This window comes from Chelonia mydas, chromosome 14 (genome assembly GCF_015237465.2).
Source record: "Chelonia mydas isolate rCheMyd1 chromosome 14, rCheMyd1.pri.v2, whole genome shotgun sequence".
Taxonomy (NCBI): domain Eukaryota; kingdom Metazoa; phylum Chordata; order Testudines; family Cheloniidae; genus Chelonia; species Chelonia mydas.
The window spans coordinates 33,235,523-33,260,196 of NC_051254.2; the positions used below are offsets into that span (position 1 = coordinate 33,235,523).

A 24,674-nucleotide genomic window follows, 5' to 3' on the forward strand; every position below is an offset into this window, starting at 1 on the left:
GCTCATCGATAGCAGAGACCCTGGGGCCCCAATCTGAACTCGGATCCACTGGCACCAAGGGCTGGACAGAGCTTTGGTGGGGGTCTGGCGGGTGCATGGAACTTCAGTGGTGGATCTCACTGGAGGATCAGGAGCAGTTCTCTTTTTAACCACCCGTCTACCCCTCCCCTTTGCTTTCCTCCTAAAGTTTTCTTTCTCTCCCAGTCTCTCTCTGGAGCAGATCCTCAGTGGGTACCAACAAGTTATATTACAGTTGAACCTAGAAGCCCCCACAGAGATGAAGTTCCCATATTGCCAGGCACTGCACGGACACACAGTGAGAGGCAGCCCCTGCCCCAGCGGAGATCAGGGCCCCGTTGTGTTGGGCGCTGCACAGACATACAGTAAATGAGGGACACACAATCCATGCTCCAATCTAAATACGCAAGACAGATAAATGAAGGATGAAAAGGAAGATTATTGTTCTCACTTTAGAGGTGGGACCCCAGACTCAGAGAGACAAAGTCACTATCCCAAAATCACCCAGTGAGTCTGTGTCAGTGCTGGGTACTGAAGCCAGCTCTCCAGAGTCCCCAGCCCAGGACTTATCCCCTGGACCATCCTTGGGGATAAGATCTGCACCTCCCCACTCACTCACTCACTCACTTACTCACCTACCTTAATATCTTCTAGACTCTTCCCGTGTCATCAATCCTCTCATACTCCCATCACCCCAGGGCCATCACTACATTACATGGGACTGAGGGTAAATTGGGCAGAAAGCAGTTGCCAGGTTCACTGTTTTTCAATAACTCCCACAGCCCTCCCCAGCTCATCCCAGCTTTTTGGAAACAATAGCCAACGATCCAGCGAGTTTCACTAACACTTATCAATTGTGCTGCTGAGGAGTCCGTTTCCTTTCTACTTATCTCCACTCCTTGTCTTCGTCTTTCTGGCCACAAGCCATTTTTGAAAGAATGGCCAAGCAGCGTTGCTGACAACTATCGTCGACTATATCTTCCTCCCTGTCTTCTTTCTCACTCAGATTTCTCTTCCCCCACTTCTTCCTTTCCAAGTCTCACATTTATAGATGTAACTATTTATTCAGAGGTATAAAAGCCTCAGTAGGTGCCCATGCTCCTGTCAGGGAGCCCAATGTATTTGTAAAATTCTTAGCCCTTTTGGGTGACACTGACAGAGTTAGACGAGGGAAGGAGAGCGGTGGGAGAACAGGAATGAAAATGAAAGTGAGGATGGGGGAAAAGTTGAAAATGTACAACCTGGGGGGAGAAGAGACTGAATGAGGATGTTATGAATGCTAGCTATGTACAGTGCTTGGTATCATATTGACCGGTGTCTTAGAAATACAGACAGACAAGTTGGGTGACCTGATATCTTTTGTTGGAGCAACTTCTGTTGGTGAGGGAGACAAGGTTTTGATCTTACACAGAGCAGGGAAAGGTACTCTGAGTGTCACAGCTAAGTACAAAGAGGAACAGAAGCCCAAATAGTTAACACGTATTTCAAGGGACCATTCAAGGTAAAGTTTCTAGTTAACTCATCTCCCATCATGGAGGGAAATGTGGTGGGGGCAGAACCTGGAGGAGGGGGCTGAGTGGGTCACAGATTGTTGTAATAAGCCATAAATCCAGTATCTCTGTTCAGTCCATGATTTTAGTGTCTAGCAAAGTTATGAATTTACAACACATACTTGATGGGGTCCACATCCTGAAAGAAATATTTCCTTAGCCCCTTCTTCTGGTGTTCAAACAACCCTCCGAGCTCAGCATCAGAGGCAAACCGCCACGGAGCAGGATACACCAACTCACAGTGGTACCAGACTCTGCCAGAACAACAGACACAAAACCTGCAGCCATATTTCCATTTCTATGATGATCAACACCATCCAAAACACAGTTTTCAAGATCCATTACTCTAAAACATACCCATCAAAACATGTGGTGTATCTCCTCCAGTGCCCCAACAACAGCTATGTGGGTGAAGCCAGACAATCACTATGCTCTTGAATGAACTCACACAGGAAAATGGTAGAAGACAAAAACACCCTGTCACTGGTGGGTGAAAACTTGTCACAAAGCAATCACTGTATATACGACCTACCAATCTTCATCCTCAAAGCAAACCTGCACAACACCTTCAAAAGATCAGCCTGGAAGCTTAAATTGATAACTTTGCTGGACACTAAAAATTATGGACTGAATAGAGACAAAATCTATATCCCACTAACCCCACCCTCATCAACGTATTCTCCGCCCCCTCCTTTCCCCTCTATGACTGGAAGCATGTTACAGGCCACTTCAACATGAATGGTCCATTGAAATATGTTTTAACTACTTGTGCTGAAAAATCTTCTTCATGCTGCATTTAGCTGTGACACTCTGAGTACATTTCCCAGACCTGCAGAAGAGCTCTGTGTGAGCTCAAAAGCTTCTCTCTCTCACCAGTGGAAGCTTGTCTGTTCCCCTGGATTTGAGGGATGTGTGTACCCCAGAATGCAATCAAGGTAATTGCAACCATATTATGTGCATTGAGCCACCATGAATTAATAAAATAGAACACCACATAGTTAAGAGTTAAATGCAAAACAGGCTTTTAGAGGCAAAGTGAAAACTAGCTGGGAGTTTCTGCTCATCGGAATGGGAGGAGGGGAAACAAACGTCAACAAGTGAGATTGAAAACCTTGGTGGCTGGAAGACCTGGAGTCTGGGCACCTCTGATATTAGAAGTTTATTGAAAGTTAGGAAAAGTGATGATTTTGTAGAGGCCATTATGAACTATGTGTTTTGTAGAAGTTATAAAAGACTCGTGAATACAGTGAATTCTGGAGCCGTCCTCTGAAGCCATTTTAAGAGATGTTTTTCTGAAAACTGTTGGTAACAGGTGCAATAAAAGATATTACCTCATCCGCTTCATCTCTCCAATATCCTGGGACCAACCCGGTTACAAGAACACTGCAGACAGAGAGATGAGAGATTTCCCTGACCTTTGCATAAATGTATGCAGTGCTGTAGCCGGGAGAGCCCCAGGTTATTAGAGTTTCCAGCCTTTCCCAAAGCCATTCACTGAACACTAGCACCTATTATCACAAATCTCCTTGCTGTGGGATAGTTTTCACCCTTATTCTTTCTGGCTCCTACAGATGATGCATGGCGAAGGGGAACGGGAAGATGGAAACCAAAGCTCCTTGGGGGAATTCATCCTGCTAGGGGTGTCTGACCGGCCGCAGTTGGAGCTGCTGCTCTTTGTGCTCATCTTAACCTGCTACACCATGACCTTGCTTGGAAACACCACCATCATCGTGGTCTCCTGGCGAGACCCCCATCTCCACACGCCCATGTATTTCTTCCTCAGCAACCTCTCCTTCCTGGACCTCTGCTACACCACCAGCATTGGCCCCCAGATGCTGGTGAACTTCCGCAGCACCTGCAAATCCGTCTCCTGGGCTGGCTGTGTGGCCCAGCTCTACATCTCCCTCTCTCTGGGCGGCACCGAGTGCCTCCTGCTGGCCGTCATGGCCTACGACCGCTATACTGCCATCTGCCAGCCTCTGCACTACACAATCATCATGAGCCGCCGCCTCTGCCTGCAGCTGGCAGCCACCTCCTGGTTGTGTGGCTTCGGCAACTCCATCCTGCAGACCATCCTGACGCTGCAGCTGCCCCGGTGCGGGCGGAATCAAATCGAGCACTTCTTCTGCGAGGTACCGGCCCTGCTCAAGCTGGCCTGTGTCAATACCTCTGCCAATGAGGCCGAGGTCCTCGCCAGCTCGGTGATTTTCCTGCTGGTTCCACTGGGCATCATCCTGGTCTCCTACGGCTACATCAGCACCGCCGTGCTGAGGATTCACTCGGCCCAGGGCAGGCTCAAGGCCTTCAACACTTGTACCTCCCACTTGGCCGTGGTGTCACTCTTCTATGGCACGGCCATTTCTACGTATCTACAGCCTCCATCCAGCTACTCTCAGGCCCGAGGTAAGATGGTCTCTCTCTTCTACACCATGGTGACCCCCATGCTCAACCCCCTCATCTACACACTGAGGAACAAGGAGGTGCACAGGGCCCTGTGGAGGGCACTGGGGAGAAACGTGACAGCCCAGGGTACCTGAGCTGGACGGACAATTGGCACAGAACCATCTGTGCCTCTTATGGCTTCTGTTGCCTCTTCGCTGCCCATATGGAGCCTTCTGCCCTCCCCACAGCCCCGGCCCTCTCCACCCACACAAACCCTCTGTCCTCTCCCACTCTACAGAACAAACCTGCCCTAATCTGCCCCACAACCTGCCTTCCCTCTCCTACCCCATGCAACCCCTCTCCCACCTCACACATCCCATCTTGCACCCACACAACACCCCTGCCCTCTGCTTTGCACTTCAACCAAACACCATCCTTGGTGGACCTTTAGGAACAATTCCTGTTCTATTGCCCAAAGGGATGATTCCTATTGCTTTCTATTGTGGCAGCAAAGAGTCTGCAACTGAGTTCAGGGCTGTACCAAGCGCTGCCCAGACACACAGCGAGAGGCAGTCCCTGCCCCAGCTGAGATCAGAGCCCCATTGTGCTTGGTGCTGCATACACAGTGAGAATCAGTCCCTGCTGTAGCTGAGATCCAGGCCATGCTCCATGAGACAGGAAGATATATGAGTTCAGTGCCTTCTGAACAAAACTATTGGACATCACAATCAAAGACTGGATTAAGTCAGTGAAGGCAGATGTATGGGTGTTGAGAGGACCTGAAGAAGATCATGTGGATTTTGTGGAAGAGTATCTCAAAGTCCAGGCCAGATCCACAGTGAAGTTCATGGCAACAGCTGACAAGCCAGATGTAGAGAAGACATTTCAGCTTCTCTTAGAGGTGTATGGAGACAAAGTGCCCATTGGAACCAGACTTAAGGAATTCTATGAGCTGACACAGAATCCAGGTGGGACCATTTGGGCCTACTCATATGAGCTCCAGGAGAGAATGAGCCAGGTGAAGTGCTGGGACCCACAACAAGTTCCAGACATTGATATGGTCCTGAAAGTGTAGTTAGTGCTGGGGCTCCGGGATGATTCCCTCCACTTGAGATGAAGAAGAGGTTTAAGTAAGAGCCCAGTAAGAATTTCCATGAACTCCTGCCAGCTGCCATTACATGGCCTGAATTAGAGCAAGATCCTGTGGAGGAGATGGCCAAGCCCAACCCCTGTACACAGAGTGGAGGCCTAGGTAATGCAGCTACTGGGGAAAAGGCTTTTCCCCAAACACAGTTAACACTGGAAAGTTTAAAAGAAGCTGTCCAGAAACTGGCCAGCAAACAGGGGGGGATGCTGAAAGTGATGACTGAGGTGATGAAAGGTAAAATCTCCCCTTGTACGCCAAAGGATCCCGAAGATCCCCGCTGAAGGATATCCAGGGAAGGTACATTTACTACACTTGTGAAAGGCCAGGGCGTACTAGCTGAGAATGTCCACTGAGAAGGAGACCAGAGCCCCAGGTACTCAAAACCAAAGGGGCATCAGGAATGAGTGGCCCATCTACAGTAGAAGGCCAAGTTGTGGCAGAAGGATTCCTAGGCCTGACCTTGGTGGAAAATCAGTCTGCATACAGTGCTGATTGGATCTCGGACAGTGCCAGCATATCTATGGACTTGTGTGAGTGAGCATTTGGAGACTAACTGCTGAAGTACTTATGGCCGAGGTGAAGATCAGCTGTTTGTTTGATACTGGCTCAGAAATCACCACTAAAACCGAGTTGCATTTTCAAAAATATTTGAAGGATAAGGAGCCGACCATACACCAAATACACAGTTTGTACATGTAACAGCAGCTAATGAAATGGCAACCCCAGTGGCGGGATGCCTTGAAACAGACATAGTCTATAGAGCTGAGTGTTTCTCTACCAGTAGGGCGGTAGGTGGCTTTCATCTTGGTCCATGTGGACCCTCCATTACAGCTGGTTGGGAATTTTTCAACTCAACATTTTCCTGTCAGAATACGCTGATTCATCTAACATGACAATTTTGGGTGGGGGGTGGGGGTCAATATTTTTTGAGAAAAGTAAAAAAGTTTCAAAATTGTGGAAACCTCCCATTTTGACGTTTAGCATCAGTCCGTGAGTTATATGAGCGGAGCAGACAGGGAATTCCTGCCCAAATATCCCTCACTTCAGTAAAGTCTTCCTACAGCATTTACTGGCCAGCTTGGTAACTAGAAGGCCCAGAGCTCTGTGAGTGTAATCACTTATCTCCACACACAGTATTATTATTTATTATTTATGTTAAGCTGACAGCGCCGAGGTGCCCAGTCATAAACCAGGTCCCCACTGTGCCAGGCGCTGAACAAACACAGAACAAAGAGACAGTCGCTGCCCAAAGGAGCTGACAATGTAAGTATAAGACAAGAGACAACAGATAGATACAGACAGATGTGGGAGCACAAAGTAACAATGAGACAGTATTGGTCAGCAAGGTGAGCAGATTACCTAGCAAATAAAACAAACATGCAATCTAAGCTTAATATAGTAAAGAAATTGGATATTGTGATGGGGCAAGGCCAGATGGCTATAGAAAAGTAGTGGGAGATAGATATATTAGCTCCAGGCTAAACAAATCCCTGGTACCAGGATAAGTTAAATGGCAGCTGCTCCAGGTCAATTAAGACACCTGGGGCCAATTAAGAACTTTCCAGAAGTCAGGGAGAACGCTAGGTTGATTGGGACACCTGAAGCCCATCAGGGACTGGCTGAAACTAGTTAAAAGCCTCCCAGTTAGTCAGGTGGGTGCGGATGTCAGGAGCTGTGGGAGGAAGTTGCGCTGTTGGAGAGACTGAGCAGTACACACCATATCAGGCACAAGGAAGGAGGCCCTCACTGGTTTATGATGAAAATGGCTCAGTAGACTGTGACCCTTGTCTCTAGAGAGAGGAGGGTTACGTGGAGGGTCACAGTGAGCCTCTGAGGCTAGCGAAATCCACCAGGAAACGTGGGATCTGAGGAGACAAGGACAGAGCTTTGTCACAATATGTATAGCAAATTCACACCCTACATGTTGTTTAGGCAGATTGCAGAAATTCCTGAAGGCAAGCTACACTTGCTTGCAGCTTAAAACCCCAGTTATTCCTTTCACAGGCTAGACAACCCTCTAGCCTGGGTTCAGCCTTACTCCCCTAGTTCAGTCTTTTTGTTTCTCCAGGTTTTCCAGCAGTCGCCTTTCTTGGGTGGCGAATCAGTGAAGAACGAACTATGATGATGTCACTCCCCTGCCTTAAATAGCTTTAACGTATGGCAGGAACCCTTTGTCTCCCAGTTTGATTCCCACACCCGGTCAGTGGAAAAATACGAGTATTATCATGGAGTCCAGCGCCAGGTTACTTGGTCACATGTCCCTGTAGGGCCACCACATCCATGCTGTTTCCAGAATCCCCAGAAAGGCTTACCAGTGGGAGATTAGCATCTTTTAAGACCTATTATTCTCCCTAATGACCCTTCCCCCAGCCAGCCATCTAGACTTATAGCATTCTGTCTAGTGGGTGTTTCCCAGGTGTAAACACACCTGTAATAGATGCATAGACAATCTTCCTAACTTCAGATACCAAAACGATATATGCTTACAAGTAGGATAATCATATTCAGTAAATCATAACCTTTCCAAAGATATCTCACATGCCTTATCCTGCACAAAATACATCATGGTTATGCCATACTCATATCATAATAATATTACTATGAAGAATATGGGCAGTAATGCCACATTGTGCTCCCAATTTTTTTTTCATGGGTGTTCCAACCCGGAGCACCCATGGAGTCAGCACCTCCATGCCGAGATTTCAGAGGGAGGAAGTGGGTGAGGTAATATCTTTTATTGGACCAACTTTTGTTGGTGAGAGACACAAGCTGTCTAGCTACATCGAGAAGTTGGTGCATTAATACATAGATAGATAGATAGATAGATAGATAGATAGATAGATAGATAGATAGCATTAGGTTCTAAACCAGTGGTTCCCAAACTGGGGTTCGTGAACCCTTGCGGGTTCATAGAAACATAGAATATTATGGTTGGAAGAGACCTCAGGAGGTCATCTAGTCCAATCCCCTGCTCAAAGCAGGACCAACACCAACTAAATCATCCCAGCCAGGGCTTTCTCAAGCCAGGCCTTAAAAACTTCTAAGAATGGAGATTTCTCCACCTCCCTAGGTAACCTATTCCAGTGTTTCACCCCCATCCTAGTGAAACAGTGTTTCCTAATTGTTAGGATATAGATATTCAGGCCTGTCTGCAAAGGCCTATACTTTAAGAATTTAGGTGTATTCTTATCACTTGGCTAGTTATAGAGGTATAAAAGAGAGCATCAAAATCACTGTCTGACTGGATAAGGCCTTTTCTCACTGTGACAGTCTGAGGCCCTGTGCTTAGGCTAAGGCCTCTGGCTAAGCAGCAGAGGCAGCCATAAGCTGGGAAGCGAACGGTCACCTCCTCACATTCCAACCTAGTCACATTGAAAGAAGGTGCTATTGGGCTGTTAGGAATACAATGCTGTCCTGATAATGCCTATCACCTCCAGAGAAAGGGAAGTGCCTAGAAGATGTAAAAGGAAACTTAGTTTGACAGCATCCTGTCTGGCAAGAACTCACTTATCAATAGCAGGGGGGTGAAATCCTCATTTCTTTGTTGTTCTATCATCGTAGTCTCCACTTCCCTATTGTTTGTCTGTAGAACCTCTGTCTGGTTCTGTGATTGTTTCTGTCTGCTGTATAATTAATTTTGTTGGGTGTAAACCAATTAAGGTGGTGGGATTGGTTAGTTAAATTTCAGTAAAATGATTGGTTAAGGTATAGCTAAGCAGAACTCAAGTTTTACTATATAGTCTGCAGTCAATCAGGAAGTGTGTTTGTGGGGGGAATGGGAACAGGAAATGGGGGTGGGGGAATTGAAATAATGTTTTGCTAAGGGCGGGGGGAGAATGGGAATAGGGAATGGGAACAGGGACACACACCAGGCTCTGTGGTGTCAGAGCTGGGAAGGGGGACACTAAGGAAGGAAATTGGAATCATTGCTTGCTGGAAGTTCACCCCAATAAACATTGAATTGTTTGCACCTTTGGACTTTAGGTATTGTTGCTCTCTGTTCATGCGAGAAGGACCAGGGAAGTGAGTGGGTGAAGGAATAAGCCCCTAACACTAATATCCAACCTAGACTTCCCCCACTGCAACTTGAGACCATTACTTCTTGTTCTGTCATCTGCCACTACTGAGAACAGCCTAGCTCCATCCTCTTTGGAACCCCCCTTCAGGTAGCTGAAGGGTGCTATCAAATCCCCCCTCACTCTTCTCTTCTGCAGCCTAAATAACCCCAGTTCCCTCAGCCTCTCTTCGTAAGTCATGTGCCCCAGCCCCCTAATAATTTTTGTTGCCCTCCGCTGGACTCTCTCCAATTTGTCCACATCCCTTCTGTAGTGGGGGACCAAAACTGGACACAGTACTCCAGGTGTGGCCTCACTAGTGCTGAATAGAGGGGAATAATCACTTCCCTCGATCTGCTGGCAATGCTCCTACTAATAAAGCCCAATATGATGCTGGCCTTCTTGGCAACAAGGGCACAATGCTGACTCATATCCAGCTTCTCATCCACTGTAATCCCCAGGTCCTTTTCTGCAGAACTGCTTCTTAGCCAGTCGGTCCCCAGCCTGTAGTGGTGCATGGGATTCTTCCTTCCGAAGTGCAGGACTCTGCACTTATCATTCTTGAACCTCATCAGATTTCTTTTGGCCCAATCCTCCAATTTGTCTAGGTCATGCTGGACCCTATCCTTACCTATCCTTCAGCGTATCTACCTCTCCCCTTAGCTTAGTGTTATCTGTGAACTTCCTGAGGGTGCAATTCAATCCATCATCCAGATCATTAATAAAGATGTTGAATGAAACGGGCCACAGGACCGACCCCTGGGGCACTCCGCTTGATACTGGCTGCCAACTAGACATCGAGCTGCTGATCACTACCCAATAAGCCTGACAATCTAGCCAGCTTTCCATCCATCTTATCATCCATTCGTCCAATCCATACTTCTTTAACTTGCTGGCAAGAATACTGTGGGGGACTGTATCAAAAGCTTTGCTAAAGTCAAGATATATCACATCCACCGCTTTCCCCATATCCACAGAGCCAGTTATCTGATGAGAGAAGGCAATCAGGTTGGTCAGGCATGACTTGCCCTTAGTGAATCCACGTTGACTGTTCCTGATCACCTTCCTCTCCTCCAAGTGCTTCAAAATGGATTCCTGGAGGACCTGCTGCATGATTTTGCCAGGGACTGAAGTGAAGCTGACCGGTCTGTAGTTCCCTGGGTTCCCTTTCTTCCCTTTTTTAAAGATGGGCACTATATTTGCCTTTTTCCTATCGTCCGGGACCTCCTCCGATTCCCATGAATTTTCAAAGATAATGGTCAATGGCCCTGAAATCACATCAGCCAACTCCCTCAGCATCCTTGGATGCATTAGATCTGGACCCGTGGACTTGTACATGTCCAGCTTTTCTAAATAGTCCTTAACTTGTTCTTTCACCACTGAGGGCTGCTCACCTCCTCCCCATACTGTGTTGCCCAGTGCAGCAGTCTGGGAGCTGACCTTGCCTGTGGAGACCGAGGCAAAAAAAGCATTGAGCACTTCAGCTTTTTCCACATCATCTCTCACTAGGTTGCCTTCCCCATTCAGTAAGGGGTCCACATTTTCCCTGACCTTCTTCTTGTTGCTAACATACCTGTAGAAATCCTTCTTGTTACCCTTCACATCCATTGCTAGCTGCAACTCCAATTGTGCCTTGGCCTTCCTGATTACACCCCTGCATGCTCAAGAAATATTTTTATTCTCCTCCCTAGTCATCTGTCCAAATTTCCCCTTCTTGTAAGCTTCCTTTTTGAGCTTAGGCTCACTGAACATTTCACTGTTAAACCAGGCTGGTCGCCTGCCGTACTTGCTGTTCTTTCTGCACATCGGGATCGTTTGTTCCTGTACCCTCAATAAGGCTTCTTTGAAATACAGCCAGCTCTCCTGGACGCCTTTCCCCCTCATATTAGCCTATAGCTAGTATGGTTTTGCTACCATTTGCAACACCATACTTATACAAGAAAGCCTTTTCCTTGTATGAACAGCTGAAAACCAAATACAGAATCAGACTCAGGTTTGCAAAACGTATCAGGGGGTTCTCAGAAAAAATTCTGTAATGGTGGACAGAGCAGTCCCTAGGGACTCTGGGTGCGGGGGCCAGCAGCCCGAGCCCCGTGACCATGACTTCCCGGCAGAACATAAACTTCGGTTGGATCAGTGCACTAAAACCAATATAACTGCATGCCTAAAGGACTTCGCAAAACTTTGAGGCAATACTTTTCAGCTATGTCAGGGGATGATGACTGGATTCGCAACCCTTTTGATGATACCACTTTCTCAACGCAGATATTGAGCACTGAGGAAAAAGAGAAATTGATTGAGATCTCCTGTGATTATGAAATGAAAAGGAATTTCAGAAGTCTGTCATTAATCACCCTTTGGCTGAGTTTAAGAAACGAGTACCCCCTGCTTGCCGAAAAAGCTACTATAGTTTTGTTACCATTTTCAACAACATACTTATGCAAGAAAGCATTTTCCTCGTTTGCATATCTGAAAACCAAATGCGGAAGAATGAGTTTAAGCTTTGTTGTAGTTGTGTGTTGTTTGCCTGGACTGCTCAAGATCCGAATGCTTGTGGGAGGAACTCTTTATTTGAATTGGCTTCTTAAATACCTTCATGCTGTTTCACGTCTGGTACTCCTTGATGAAACATGTGGGAGGCTTAATCGAAGTGATATGAGTTACAAAAGTGAAATCTTGGAAGAGTGTTGCAGTTTTCAGAATGTAATAAAATTAATAATGTAATGATAAATAATAATGTAATAATAAATAGTGTATAATAAGCATGTTATAAAAAACCCAAATTATTTGAAAGATCACTGCTTCTATAATTTATGCTCAGGTAAGGGAGAAAATCCCTGGAAATATTCAGTTTTAGGGGAGGATTCGTGAGATTTGATATTTTCTTGAAAGGGGTTTGCGGGTTGTTAAAGTTTGGGAACCACTGATCTAGACAGACAGGTAGTCACTTAATTTATTTTTAAGTCTGGAAAGTGGCCAGTTATTTGCGCAGCACAGACACCTAAATGGAACAGTATACTAGGATATAGACATGTCTCATCCAGTCCCCTCGACCTGGGTTCCTCTTGACACACTTCGATTCACTTCTGTCTGGCACAGAAAAAAATGTCAGTGGCCTGTCTGGCTCCGCTGTAAGATCATCAAGATTGTGTCACAGATAGCAAGCATCTTTAATGAGACACAGATTTCCCCAGACATGAGTGGAAGCCAATGTGCTAACGGTACCTGGCGCGCTGCATCCCGACGCCTAATGAAGAGACCTGGGGCAACAGCACCCTGCTCCCAGCGGGCCCTAACCCCTCAGGAGGCGTGCGGAACCAGGCAGCTCGCAGAGCTTTCTCTGTTGCAGGCAGGGGTTGGGACTCTCTGCACAGACCTGCCATGGAACTCGTTGAGGTGACACACTGGAGAGTCCAGGGCTCACCAGCTAAGGGCTGGGACAAAAAGGAGAGAGGCTTGACTGAGATCACAGAAATGAACCATCAGGGAACTGTTCTGCCCAATGCCTGTGCCAGACAAATAACTGGCCAGTTACTCCAGAACCCCATACCCCCTGCCACAGATCAGTGGCCAGCTAATTCAGTACCCCAAACCCCCCTGCCACAGATCACTCGACAGTGACTCCAGAACCCCATACGCCTCTGGCCCAGATCACTGGTCAGTTACTCCAGTACCCCTGTCATAAATATGAAGGGAAGGGTAACCACCTTTCTATATACAGTGCTATAAAATCCCTCCTGGCCAGAGGCAAAACCCTTTCAACTGTAAAGGGTTAAGGAGCTAAGATAACCTCGTTGGCACCTGACCAAAATGACCAATGAGGGGACAAGATACTTTCAAATCTGGAGAGCGGGGGGGGAACAAAGAGTTTGTCTGTCTGTGTGATGGTTTTGCCAGGGAACATATCAGGAATGCAGCCTTACAACTCCTGTTAAGTTAGTAAGTAATCTAGCCAGAAATGCATTAAATTTCCTTTTGTTTAATGGCTGGTTAAAATAAGCTGTGCTGGATAGAATGTGTATTCCTGTTTTTGTGTCTTTTTGTAACTTAAGGTTTTGCCTAGAGGGATTCTCTATGTTTTGAATCTGATTACCCTGTAAGGTATTTACTATCCTGATTTTACAGAGGTGATTCTTTTACCTTTTCTTTAATTAAAATTCTTCTTTTAAGAACCTGATTGATTTTTCATTCTTCTGAAGATCCAAGGGTTTGGGTCTGTGTTCACCTGTACAAATTGGTGAGGATTTTTATCAAGCCTTCCCCAGGAGAGGGGGTGAAGGTCTTGGGGAGATATTTTGGGGGAAGACATCTCCAAGTGGGCTCTTTCCCTTTTCTTTGTTTAACACGCTTGATGGTGGCAGCATACGGTTCAAGGACAAGGCAAATTTTGTACCTTGTCCTTGAACAAGTTTTTAACCAAAGCTGGTAAGAATATGCTTAGGGGGTCTTTCATGCAGGTCCCCACATCTGTACCCTAGAGTTCAGAGTGTGGAAGGAACCTTGACAACCCAATACACCCCTGCCCCAGATCACTGGTCAGTTACTCCAGTGCCCACACACCTCTGACCCAGATCACTCGACAGTGACTTCAGTATCCCATACATCCCTGCCTCAGATCACAGGCCAGTTACTCCAGTACCCCACACACCTCTGCCCCAGATTATTGTCCAGTTACTACGGTACCACATACTCCCCTGCCCCAGATCACTGGCCAGCTAGTTCAGTACCCCATACACCTCTGTTCCAGATCACTCGACAGTTACTCCAGTACCCCATACCCTCCTGCTCCAGATCATTTTCCAGTTACTCCTGTACCCCACATTCCCCTGCCCCAGATCACTGGCCAGTCCCCCATGCACCCTGTGCCCAAGTCACTGACCATATAAAAACAACGAGGAGTCTGGTGGCACCTTAAAGACTAACAGATTTATTTGAGTATAAGCTTTTGTGGGTAAAAAACCCACTTCCTCAGATGCATGGAGTGAAAATTACAGATACAGGTGTAAATATATATTGGCACATGAAGAGAAGGGAGTTATGTTACAAGTGGAGAACCAATGTTGAAGGCCAATTCAGACAAGATGGATGTGGTCCACTCCCAATAATTGATGAGGAGGTGTCAATACCAAGAGAGGGAAAATTGCTTTTGTAGTGAGGCAGCCATTCCTAGTCCCTGTTCAAGCCCAGTGTTAAGTTTGCAAATGAATTGTAGCTCTGCAGTTTCTCTTTGAAGTCTGTTTTTGAAGTTTTTTTATTGAAGAATGGCTACTTTTAAATCTGTTATTGAATGTCCAGGGAGATTGAAGTGTTCCCTTGCTGGCTTTTGTATGTTACCGTTCCTGATGTCTGACCTGTGTCCATTTATGCTTTTATGTGGAGACTGTCTGGTTTGGCCAATGTCTGGCAGAGGGGCATTGCTGGCACATGATGGCATCTACCATATTAGTAGATGTGCAGGTGAATGAGCCCCTGATGGTGTGGCTGGTGTGGTTGGGTCCTATGATGGTGTCGCTAGAGTAGATATGGGGGACAGAGAAGGCAACGGGATTTGTTACAGGGATTGGTCCTTGCGTTAGTATTTCTGTGGTGTGGTGTGTAGTTGCTGGTGAGTATTTGCTTCAGGTTGGGGGCCTGTCTGTAAGCAAGGACTGGACTGCCTCCCAAGGCCTGTGAGAGTGGGGGATCATTTTCCAGTATAGGTTGCAGATCATTGATGATGCACAGGAGAGGTTTTAGCTGGGGGCTGTATGTGATGGCCAGTGGTGATCTGTTATTTTTCTTGATGGGCCTGTCCTGTAGTAGCTGCAGGAGACTTGTGGCCAATTTGGTGTGTGGGGGACCCTGGGGCTCCACAAACCTCTCCAGCTGAGTCCCAGCTCCTTGGGGAGGCTTCAGGGAGGCACAGCCCCTCCCCCCCCACCCCGCTTTGACATCCATAAGGGCGCTGTCTGCTCCCTCCCCCACACCCATGGCCCTATGCAGTCAGGGACAACTATCGTGAGCCGTGCAAGGAGCAGCTTCCTACAGTCACAGAGACACTGGGCCCTTCTCAGCTGTTCTTCAGAGCTGGGGAAGCCCAGGTATAGTGTGATACCATTCTCAGGAGCCCAGAGACCCCAGGTCTGGGGTAGGATGGGGATCAGGGATACAGGCTGGGGATCCTACCTCCTTCCATCCATTCTTCCAGCCATCCATTGTACTTCTATCCAGCTCTCTGCATCTCTCCCCCACTCGCTATCCATCTGCTCATCCATCTCTCTTTCTCTCCCTCTGTATCCTTCTATCCATCTACCTCTCTCTCCTTCCATCCTGCTACCCATCCATCTCTCTGATCTATCCTCTCTTTATTGCTGTTTTTATCCATCCTTCTCTTTGCCTTTCTTTCTGTCATAACAATTCACCTCTCTCTTCCTCTCTTTCTCATCCATCCACTCTCTCTCCATCCCTCTCCCTATAACCATCTCTCTCTGTCTCCTCCCCATCTCTGGATTTTATTCATTCCATTACTGTGGACTCTGGGCTTCTAGGAGACCCTGCCAGTTGAGAGGCGCAGGGTATCCCTCCCAGCATGGGGCAACCTGTCCCCAGATACTTCACTCACACACCAAGTGGGCTAGGTCTCTGGGATGAGGGGTATTCTGTGACGATGTGACCCTGGCTCTGAACATCCAGTTTTCTCCATTCCCCTCCTTTTGAGACACAGTCCAGGGCCCCAGAAGAGTGTGGGGCAACACCTACAGCCTCAGGGTTTCCAGAGCCAGATGCAGATGGTGCCGCCAAACAGCAGGGCGCAAAGTTAGCTGGTCTCCCTGAGCCCAGACACCCCTGACCACGGAGACTCTTAGTGTAGACCCAGAGACCCTGGTCTACACTAGCGGGGTGGGGATCGATCTAAGTTACACAACTTCAGCTACGTGAATAAAGTAGCTGAAGTCGACGTACTTAGATCGACTCACTGTGGTGTCTTCACCGCGGTGAGTCGACTGCTGCCGCTCCCCCATCAACTCCGCCTACGCCTCTCGTGGCGGTGGAGTACAGGAGTCAATGGGAGAGCGCTTGGGGGTCGATTTATTGCGTCTAGACTAGACGCGATAAATCGATCTCTGCTGGATCGATCGCTGCCCGCCGATTCAGCGAGTACTGTAGACATTTAGACATTCAGATCCACAGCTCGGGGCTGCTTCGTCCCAGGCCCTCGGGCATTGGAACATCTGAACTGTCTGGAGCTGTTCAGGTGTTATACCAATAAAATAAATATCAGCAGGATCTTATTAAAGGGAATAAGGCAAAATGCCACATTTACTGTGAACACAGAAAGAATCATAGTAAGCAGTTAGTTATAGCTATAACATTCCATTCAATTTCATATTTATTCACACGTTCATTCATACACACACACACACACAGGTTCTGCAAGGTTGTTATCATAGTTACCAGCCTTAGAGTTGCTCATGCCAAGCCACTGGCCAGGTGGCCTGGACATGAGGAGGGAGCAGGGCCTTGTCAGATGCTCATGTGATGCTCCTGGAAGTTGGTTTGCAGAATCAGACCCCAAAGTTCTCACTTTCTAGAATCCATTTTTATAGGAATTTATTCCTATGCCAGTCTATGAGAATTGCTTCATCATGCTGTTGCTGAATCAATCAGCAGATAGCACATTCCTGACGGCTCCGTGCTGCCAGATGTTATCTTGTTCTTTGTTTCTCCCATCCTTGAGGCTGCTGGGTGGATTCCAGTCTGCCCTCCGGGGGTCCTCTGGTTGTCTCCACTCTGCGAGAGATAAATACAACAAAAGGGCGGGGAGTCTCTGTGTGTTGTTTCTGTTGTTACAAAGTATCACTTTGAGTCTCTCTCTGTGTGAATAGTTGTTGTTACAAAGTATTGCTTTGAGAACAGACTCTGTCTTAGGATGTACTAATACAATTAGCAGCTTGCAAGTTTCACACAGAGAGGGAGAGAAACAGTAAAAACAAGGGACCAAAAACCAAGAGACCTCTTAATTAGTAATACTCTGGTATTTAAACTATGGGGAATCAAACTCATTTGTGATTTTAATACAGAGCTTCTTTAATATGATCCAACATAGGCAGGAGGGATCTGAAGAGAGCAGAGCCGGAGATGAATGGACGTGAGTCCGGGGTTTTTTCCACCACTCGTTCATGATCACTGTGCTTATTACTGGGGAGGGTTCAGGAGCTGGGAAGCAGGCCATTAGAGATTGTTAGGTGCTCAGATACTGTGGTGCTGGGGACCAGACAACTATCATAGATTGGTAGATTTGGTTAGGGTTGGAATCTGTCTTATCCAGGGTCCATAACCCACAAACTTATGCAGGGATAACTTTCCACAGGTGAGTAGTTAATCACCTGGGTACGCGTCTTCAGGACTGGATCCTGTGTTTGTAAAGTGCTGTGTAAACCTGTTGTCCCTTGAGAGGCCCTGATCCTGCAAAGATTTATGCATGTGCTTAACTTAAGCCCACAGGCAGTCCCGCTGACATCAATTGGATGTGGTTTGGATAAAGGAGATTAAGGCATGTAGGCAGCATAGGCCAAATTTATAAAGGGATTTAGCTGGCTACAGATGCAGATGGGTGCTAGGGGTCTAACTCCTATTGGAATCAATGGGAGTAAGAAAATCCTACTTGGTGCCTATCTGCATATTTAGCCCTATCTGAACCCATAATCCCCGTGAAAATCAGTTGGATTTGGGTGCATCATTCCTTAAAGCTCCTTTGGAAACCCCAGCTCTAAGTGCTGGTAGGATCAAGGTCTGAAATATTATTAGTGGTGCAGGGATTATTTTATTCCCTTCCTGCATGCTTAGACTGTGGTCCCTGTCAGTTGCACAGAAAAGTACATACAAATAATAGATTCATGTCAACAGTGGCAGTAGAGTCATAGAATCATAGACATGTAAGACTAGAGGGCACCTCCAGAGGTCATATGGTCCATACCCCCATATTGAGACAGGAATAAGATTACCAAGACCATACCTGATCAGTATTTGTCCCACCTGTTCTTAACAAACTCCCAGGATGGTATGGCATTCCAGGGTGCAATCCAGAGTAGCGAGGAGTTGTGTCACCCCTGCACTGCAACCTTGCCTGCCTCCAAATGTTTTCCTGTTTTAGAGTCCAATATGGGTCGCTCACAAGCAGCCTCCAAGCATGCGGGTCACACCCTGTGTGTCTGTGCGTAGCCACAGCCTGGTCCAGCAACTCTTACCCCAGCAGCTTGTCCGCAAACACCAGCCACATTCTGGCTTCTACCAGCCCTGGTTACTACTTGTGGGGTGACCCCAACACATTCCTAGTCCAGAATTCCACCCCCCCCCCCACCTCCAAGATGTGTGTTCTGCACTGCCCAGCCCTCTCCTGGACAGTTCAGATATTTTTGGTCTGTTGCCCCTGTGAGGGGAGCAATATCCAGCAGTTTGTGACTTTAATTGGAGTTACTCATACAATTCAGTTTAAATGCAGGAATGGATCAGTTTGGATTACGGAATAAAACACCTTTATTTCGCTACAAAGAGAGAGATTTTAAGTGAGTACAAGTATAAGGTATTAAAGTCAGATTGGTTACAAGAGAAATAAAGATAAATCGCTTCCTAGTACTAAACCTTAGCAAAGCAGACTTGGCTCAAGGTGAAATCCCTTACCACATGCTCCGAGTAACATTGCTGAGCCATGTATTCCACCCATGATGTCCTCTATCGTGGGTCCATTCCTCTGAACCTGGTGTAGTATGCTGTGTACCTCTGTACCTTACCTGTAGTAAATTCACCTTTGTCCTCATGGGTTTGGGACCTTGACTGTATGTCAATTTGTTGTGCCAACCTGTACCTGTATGCCTTTTGTGTATTGTTTTGCTGGGGGTCCTATAAGTTACTGTTTCCTGTTTGAGTCACTGTTTAATAAACCAGTTTGCTTTATAGTTAATCCTGTCCTTAGTTTTCTCTCCATTGATAGATGGGGTTTGGGGGAACGAGTCTGCTGGGTGGGAACTCTGAGGTGTGGAACCTAGAGCACATCCAGTTAACCATAGGCAAGATCTGAGTTCCTCGTTAACAGGGTGACCACAACACATTCCTAGTCCAAAATTCCCCCCTGCCCCCCACAAGATGTTTGTTCTGCACTGCCCAGCCCTCTCATGGACAGTTCAGATATTTTAGGTCCGCTGTCCTGTGAGGGGAGCAATATCCAACAGTTTGCTACTTCAAATGGAGTTACTCATACAATTCAGTTTAAATGCAGTAATGGATCAGTTTGGATTATGAAATAAAACACCTTTATTTCACTACAAAGAGAGAGATTTTAAGTGAGTACAAGTATAAGGTATTAAAGTCAGATTGGTTACAAGAGAAATAAAGATAAATCGCTTCCTAGTACTAAACCTTAGCAAAGCAGACTTGGCTCAAGGTGAAATCCCTTACCACATGCTCCGAGTAACATTGCTGAGCCAATTCTCAGGCCAAAATCTGCTCCCAAAGTCCAAAAGCTGTTTCTTTTGTCTTCTTAGGGGAAAGAGAGAGAGATGAATAGGGAGAGATACCTTGGGGTGTTTCTGCCCCTCACTTTTGTTGTCCAGTCCCCCTTTGAAATGAATTTTATTGAGGGTTATGCCTAGATAAAGTACATTCCTGCTGTGAGGACAGAGACAAGGAATCTCATGGTGAAAGATGTGCCAGGCTGTTGTTTGTTTAAATGCAGATAGGGTTGTTCCTGTCCCGCTTCCTTGTCTAAGACTGGCCACTTGATAGGTGGTTACCCATCAACTCTGATGACACCTGGCTAGACTCCTTTGTGTTCAAGAAACTGCTTTACCCAGACTTGTTTGGTAAATGTATTTCAGACCTAATTTCAGCTTATGTTTATTACTTTAAGTAGAATGTTGCTACACACATTTCGTCATGATAGTATTGACAAGTGAGTTATTGGTTTTCAAAGCTCTCTCCAATAGGCTTAGAGCAGCTGAGCCAATGCAGCGTTTTAAGTTTAGACTTTCCCTTAGAAGGTTTTCTTAATAGCTAACCTGAATCACCGTTAGTACAGGCTAAGGCCATTACTTCTTGTCCCACCCTGTGTGGACATGGAGAACCACTGATCAGCATCCTCTTTATAACAACTTTTCACACATTTGAACACTGTTTCCAGGTCCCCCTTCAGCCTTTTGTCCTCTAGACTAAACATGCCCAGTTCTTTCAGCCTTTCCTCATAGGTCATGTTTTCTAACCCTTTGATAGTTTTTGTTGATGTCCTCTGGACTCTCTCCAATTTGTCCATAACTTTCTTAATGCATAATATATTATATTAGTTATTAATATTATTTATTATTTACTAATATTATTAATTAATTATTTAATTAATTAATCGAGATAATCACTTAGACAACCTACACAAATTAAATTCTTTCCATCTTTCCATATAATTAACTCCTTTCAGCCATAGATTGTAGACAGATAGGTTGGTAGATTTCAGTTTATCAGCCAGTTTTTCAAAGTGATCTAAAATGGAGACAAATAGGTAGATTACCCTGTAATTTTCTGTGCCACATCAGGAGCAGAGTGCAGTTAGAAGTGCAAATTTGGGGTTTGGTCATGAGGATCCTGACATACATCCTCCTGCAAAAAATTACCACTTAAGAATTGCCAATGCTTATAATGTTTTACTGAGCAGATCTGGGGAACAAACCAGTTGCAGAAACCACATGAAATGGACACCAGTGGACTTTCCCTGGTTTCATCTAGTGTCTGGCACGAAAAACCAGATGCAAAATTGAATGGTTACAAAGTTATTGGGTTTGGATTCTGGGTCTGTAGATTGGTAGGGATGGTAGATGAAACCTCTGACATCCAGGAAACGCAGTGTTAAATGAAAAAAGAAAAGGAGTACTTGTGGCACCTTAGAGACTAACCAGTTTATTTGAGCATGAGCTTTCGTGAGCTACAGCTCACTTCATCGGATGCATAGCATATCGTGGAAACAAAATGTTTCCACGATATGCTATGCATCCGATGAAGTGAGCTGTAGCTCACGAAAGCTCATGCTCAAATAAACTGGTTAGTCTCTAAGGTGCCACAAGTACTCCTTTTCTTTTTACGAATACAGACTAACACGGCTGTTACTCTGAAACCTGTCATTATGCAAGGCACTGCATTTAGCCGCATGGAGTGGAAATCTATCAACTGCATGAAAAAACTTGTACAGATACAGACAGACATCATCTTCCTTTCCAAATGCAAACAGATGGACATCGTACCAAAAGGACTGAAGGGTTTCCACGATATGCTATGCATCCGATGAAGTGAGCTGTAGCTCACGAAAGCTCATGCTCAAATAAACTGGTTAGTCTCTAAGGTGCCACAAGTACTCCTTTTTTTTTTACGAATACAGACTAACACGGCTGTTACTCTGAAACCAGTGTTAAATGAATGCCTCTAGGTGTCACCATAGCGATCTTTAAAGGTTAGTTGTTAAAGTTTGATAATTAATTGACAACTCCAATAAACTAAAAGGCAACAAAGGTAACACAGATAAATAGAAATACTTTTTAACATGACCCAAATTTAACCTGTGTTACTCATACTCCATGACATTACCCAGGGAAAGATTAGGCATTTATGCTAGACGTCGCTTCCTCACCGAGGTTGGTCTGGAGCTCCATGGTAAATTAGAAGTTAACTTAATGACATGCAATGTTTCTATGACTGCTACAAAAATTATTAATAAGATGCATGACAGTTAATGAGAGTTATTCAAAAATTTTCTAACAGATACAAAATTTGCAAATTATTTTAAGGGTCAGAGTTCAGGTTAAAATTGACTTAAAAGCATTTTTCTTTGAAGTTTCTGAGATGGGCATTGCATGTTGAAATGACCTTATCATATACACTATCAAAGATTCAAATGTTTAAAGAATATATGTTCCCATGATCCAGGGTATAAGTCAGCCTCTAACTGTCTGCACTGAGGAAGAAATTTCTGTTATGGGTAGGTTGTCTCATTGCCTATCTCCTAGCATACATATCCTAGAACTGCCACCAACTGCCACAGCTGCACTTTACCATGACAACTTGTTTGAAGTATTGTTGTAGTCAGGTTGGTCCCAGGTTACGAGCAATGCAAAGTAGGTGAGGTAATCTCTTTTATTGGACCAACTTATATTGGAGGCTTCAAAAGAAAGTTGCACAACATCTTCGAAAGATGACATTGAAGAATTTAAATTCATAAGTCTTCTGGACACTGAAAACCCTGGACTTAAGAGAGACTCTGGTTTTATGGCCCATTACAACAATTTGTAACACACCCTGCTGCTTACTAACCTTCCATTGTCTGACAACTGCAGAGGTGTTAATTTCCTACTTCATATTTATTGCCCACTTCATTTTACATGGGCACCTGCAACATGCTTAACCATCTGTCCCGTCTTGTATTTAACTTGAACACTCTGGTTACCATCTCCAGAGTTCTGTGAAGCTCGAAAGTTTGTCCCTTCCATCCACATAAGTTGGTTCAATAAATGATATTATCTCATCTACCTTGTCTCTCAACTCTGTTTCTTGGCATTCAGATGTGTCACAGGGTGGACTGAGCCCTTTATGAGGGAACTACTCCCACTCACCTCTGGCTCATTAACAGCCTGTTCCTGATAAAGAGCCAGCAGGGAAGGGAACAGGAGGTGGAAGCTGTGAAGTTGAGCTCCAGCTCAGAAGGGCTGGGAGTGGTGGCTTCATGAAGTGGTGACTGGGACAGAAGAAGAGCCCGGGTGTGGTAGAAGACCGCAAAGCTGAATATAAACTTTTGTGTTGTTGTGATGGGCTTTCTTTTTGGACCTGGAGGATTCTTTTGAACTGTTTCTGTTATTGCATGAGCCCCAGGCAGGGCTGCTGTTAGTCATGAGACAGACTGTGTGGATTTCTTAAGGAGTCCTGAAGAGGAGAAAGAGAGGCTAGCCACCACAGAGCTAACCTGGCCATGAGGGGGCTCTCGGGAGGCAGGGGAGCCCTGTTACTGTATCTTATGACTGCCATCAATTGCCACAGATCCACTACTCTATGCTTTAATTTCTTGGCATATTATTATTACGGATAAGAATAAAACTGGAGTCATAGTTAGGAGACACAGTCACAACCAGGACCTGCACAAATAAAGAACACAAAAGATCCCTGTTGCAAACAGCTTACAATCTAAGCATCCATTTTCAATGACAGATGCATTTCTTAGCACATGTATCCTATTACTCCCACCAGCTGCCACAGATCCAGTTTTCTAGGACACTTTGATTCCCTGGCATATGGATCCTCCTTTGTCACTAAGTGCCACAGAATCACTTTTCTGAGACAAAGCCATTCCCTGGCAGAAGGATCCTACCTGTCACCCAGTTGGCCCAGATTTTCTATGACAAAGTCACAAGTGGGAATGGTTCATTCAGAGTAAATGGGGCTGCCCTTGAATGTGACCCTGCTGTGTATGCCTGTTGGGACACCTTTCATCTTTATCTTTGTCCCTTCTCCCTGCAGGAGGAAAGAGGGAACGGGAGCTCCCAGTGGGAGTTCATCCTGCAGGGGGTCTCTGACCAGCCATGCCTGGAGATGCTGCTTTTCCTGGTTTTCCTGGTCTTGTACATCCTGAAACTGGTGGGGAACGTGGCCATCATCGTCACCTTGTGTCTGGAACCCAGTCTCCACACCCCTATGTTTTTCTTCTTCAGCAACCTCTCTTTCCTGGACCTTTGCTACACCATCAGCACTGTATTCCTCAGATGCTGGTGAACTTCCGCAGCACCCACAAGTCCATCACCTGGGCTAGCTGCATATCCCAGCTCTACATCTTCCTCTAGCTGGCTGGCACCGAGTGCCTCCTGCTGACCATCATGGCCTATGACTGCTACGTCTCAATCTGCCAGCCGCTGCACTACACAATCGTCATGAGTCGCCGCCTCTACCAGCACATGGCAGCCACCGTCTGGTTGTGCAGCTTCTGCAACTCCATCCTGCAGACCATCCTGACGGTGCGGCTGCCCCGGTGCGTCCGGAACTGGGTCGGCCACTTCTTCTGTGAGGTGCCGGCCCTGCTCAAGCCGGCCTGTGTCGACACCTCTGCCAATAAGGCCCTGGCATTTGCTGTCAGTGGTCTCTTCCTGATGGTGCTGCCTGGCCTCATCCTGGTCTCCTACAGCTACATTGTCACCGCCGTTCTGAGGATTCTCTCGGCCCAGGGCAGGCTCAAGGCCTTCAACACCTACTCCTCCCACCCGGCCGTGGTGTCGCTCTTCTACGGCACACCCATTTCCACATATCCACAGCCTCCGTCCAGCTACTCCCAGACCGGGTCAAGATGGTCTCCCTCTTCTATCCCGTCATCGATCCCATGCTTAACCCCCTGATCTACACGCTGAGGAACAAGGAGGTGCACAGGGCCCTAAGGAGGGTGCTGGGGAGGCTATTCTGGAGAAAGAGAACATGAGCCAGAGAAATGAATTGGGACTGGCTGGCTTGTCTGCATTTTAATCTCTCTGATCA

General features: G+C 46.2%; 1 protein-coding gene and 1 pseudogene across 1 annotated transcript; both read left to right on the forward strand.

The window, feature by feature from the left end:
• The first annotated feature begins 3,169 nt into the window (after positions 1-3,169).
• LOC102932000 (olfactory receptor 2B2-like) lies at positions 3,170-4,105 on the forward strand. Its single transcript, XM_037914442.2, has one exon. The coding sequence runs from the start codon at positions 3,269-3,271 to the stop codon at positions 4,103-4,105; it is 837 nt and encodes a 278-aa protein (XP_037770370.2). The 5' UTR covers positions 3,170-3,268.
• Positions 4,106-4,797: 692 nt separating this feature from the next.
• Positions 4,798-24,618, forward strand: LOC119567658 (annotated as a pseudogene).
• The last annotated feature ends 56 nt before the right edge of the window (positions 24,619-24,674 follow it).

Bases quoted from the DNA above. Each gene is read 5' to 3' on its own strand.
- LOC102932000 (XM_037914442.2), top strand. From the start codon at position 3,269: ATGACCTTGCTTGGAAACACCACCATCATCGTGGTCTCCTGGCGAGAC.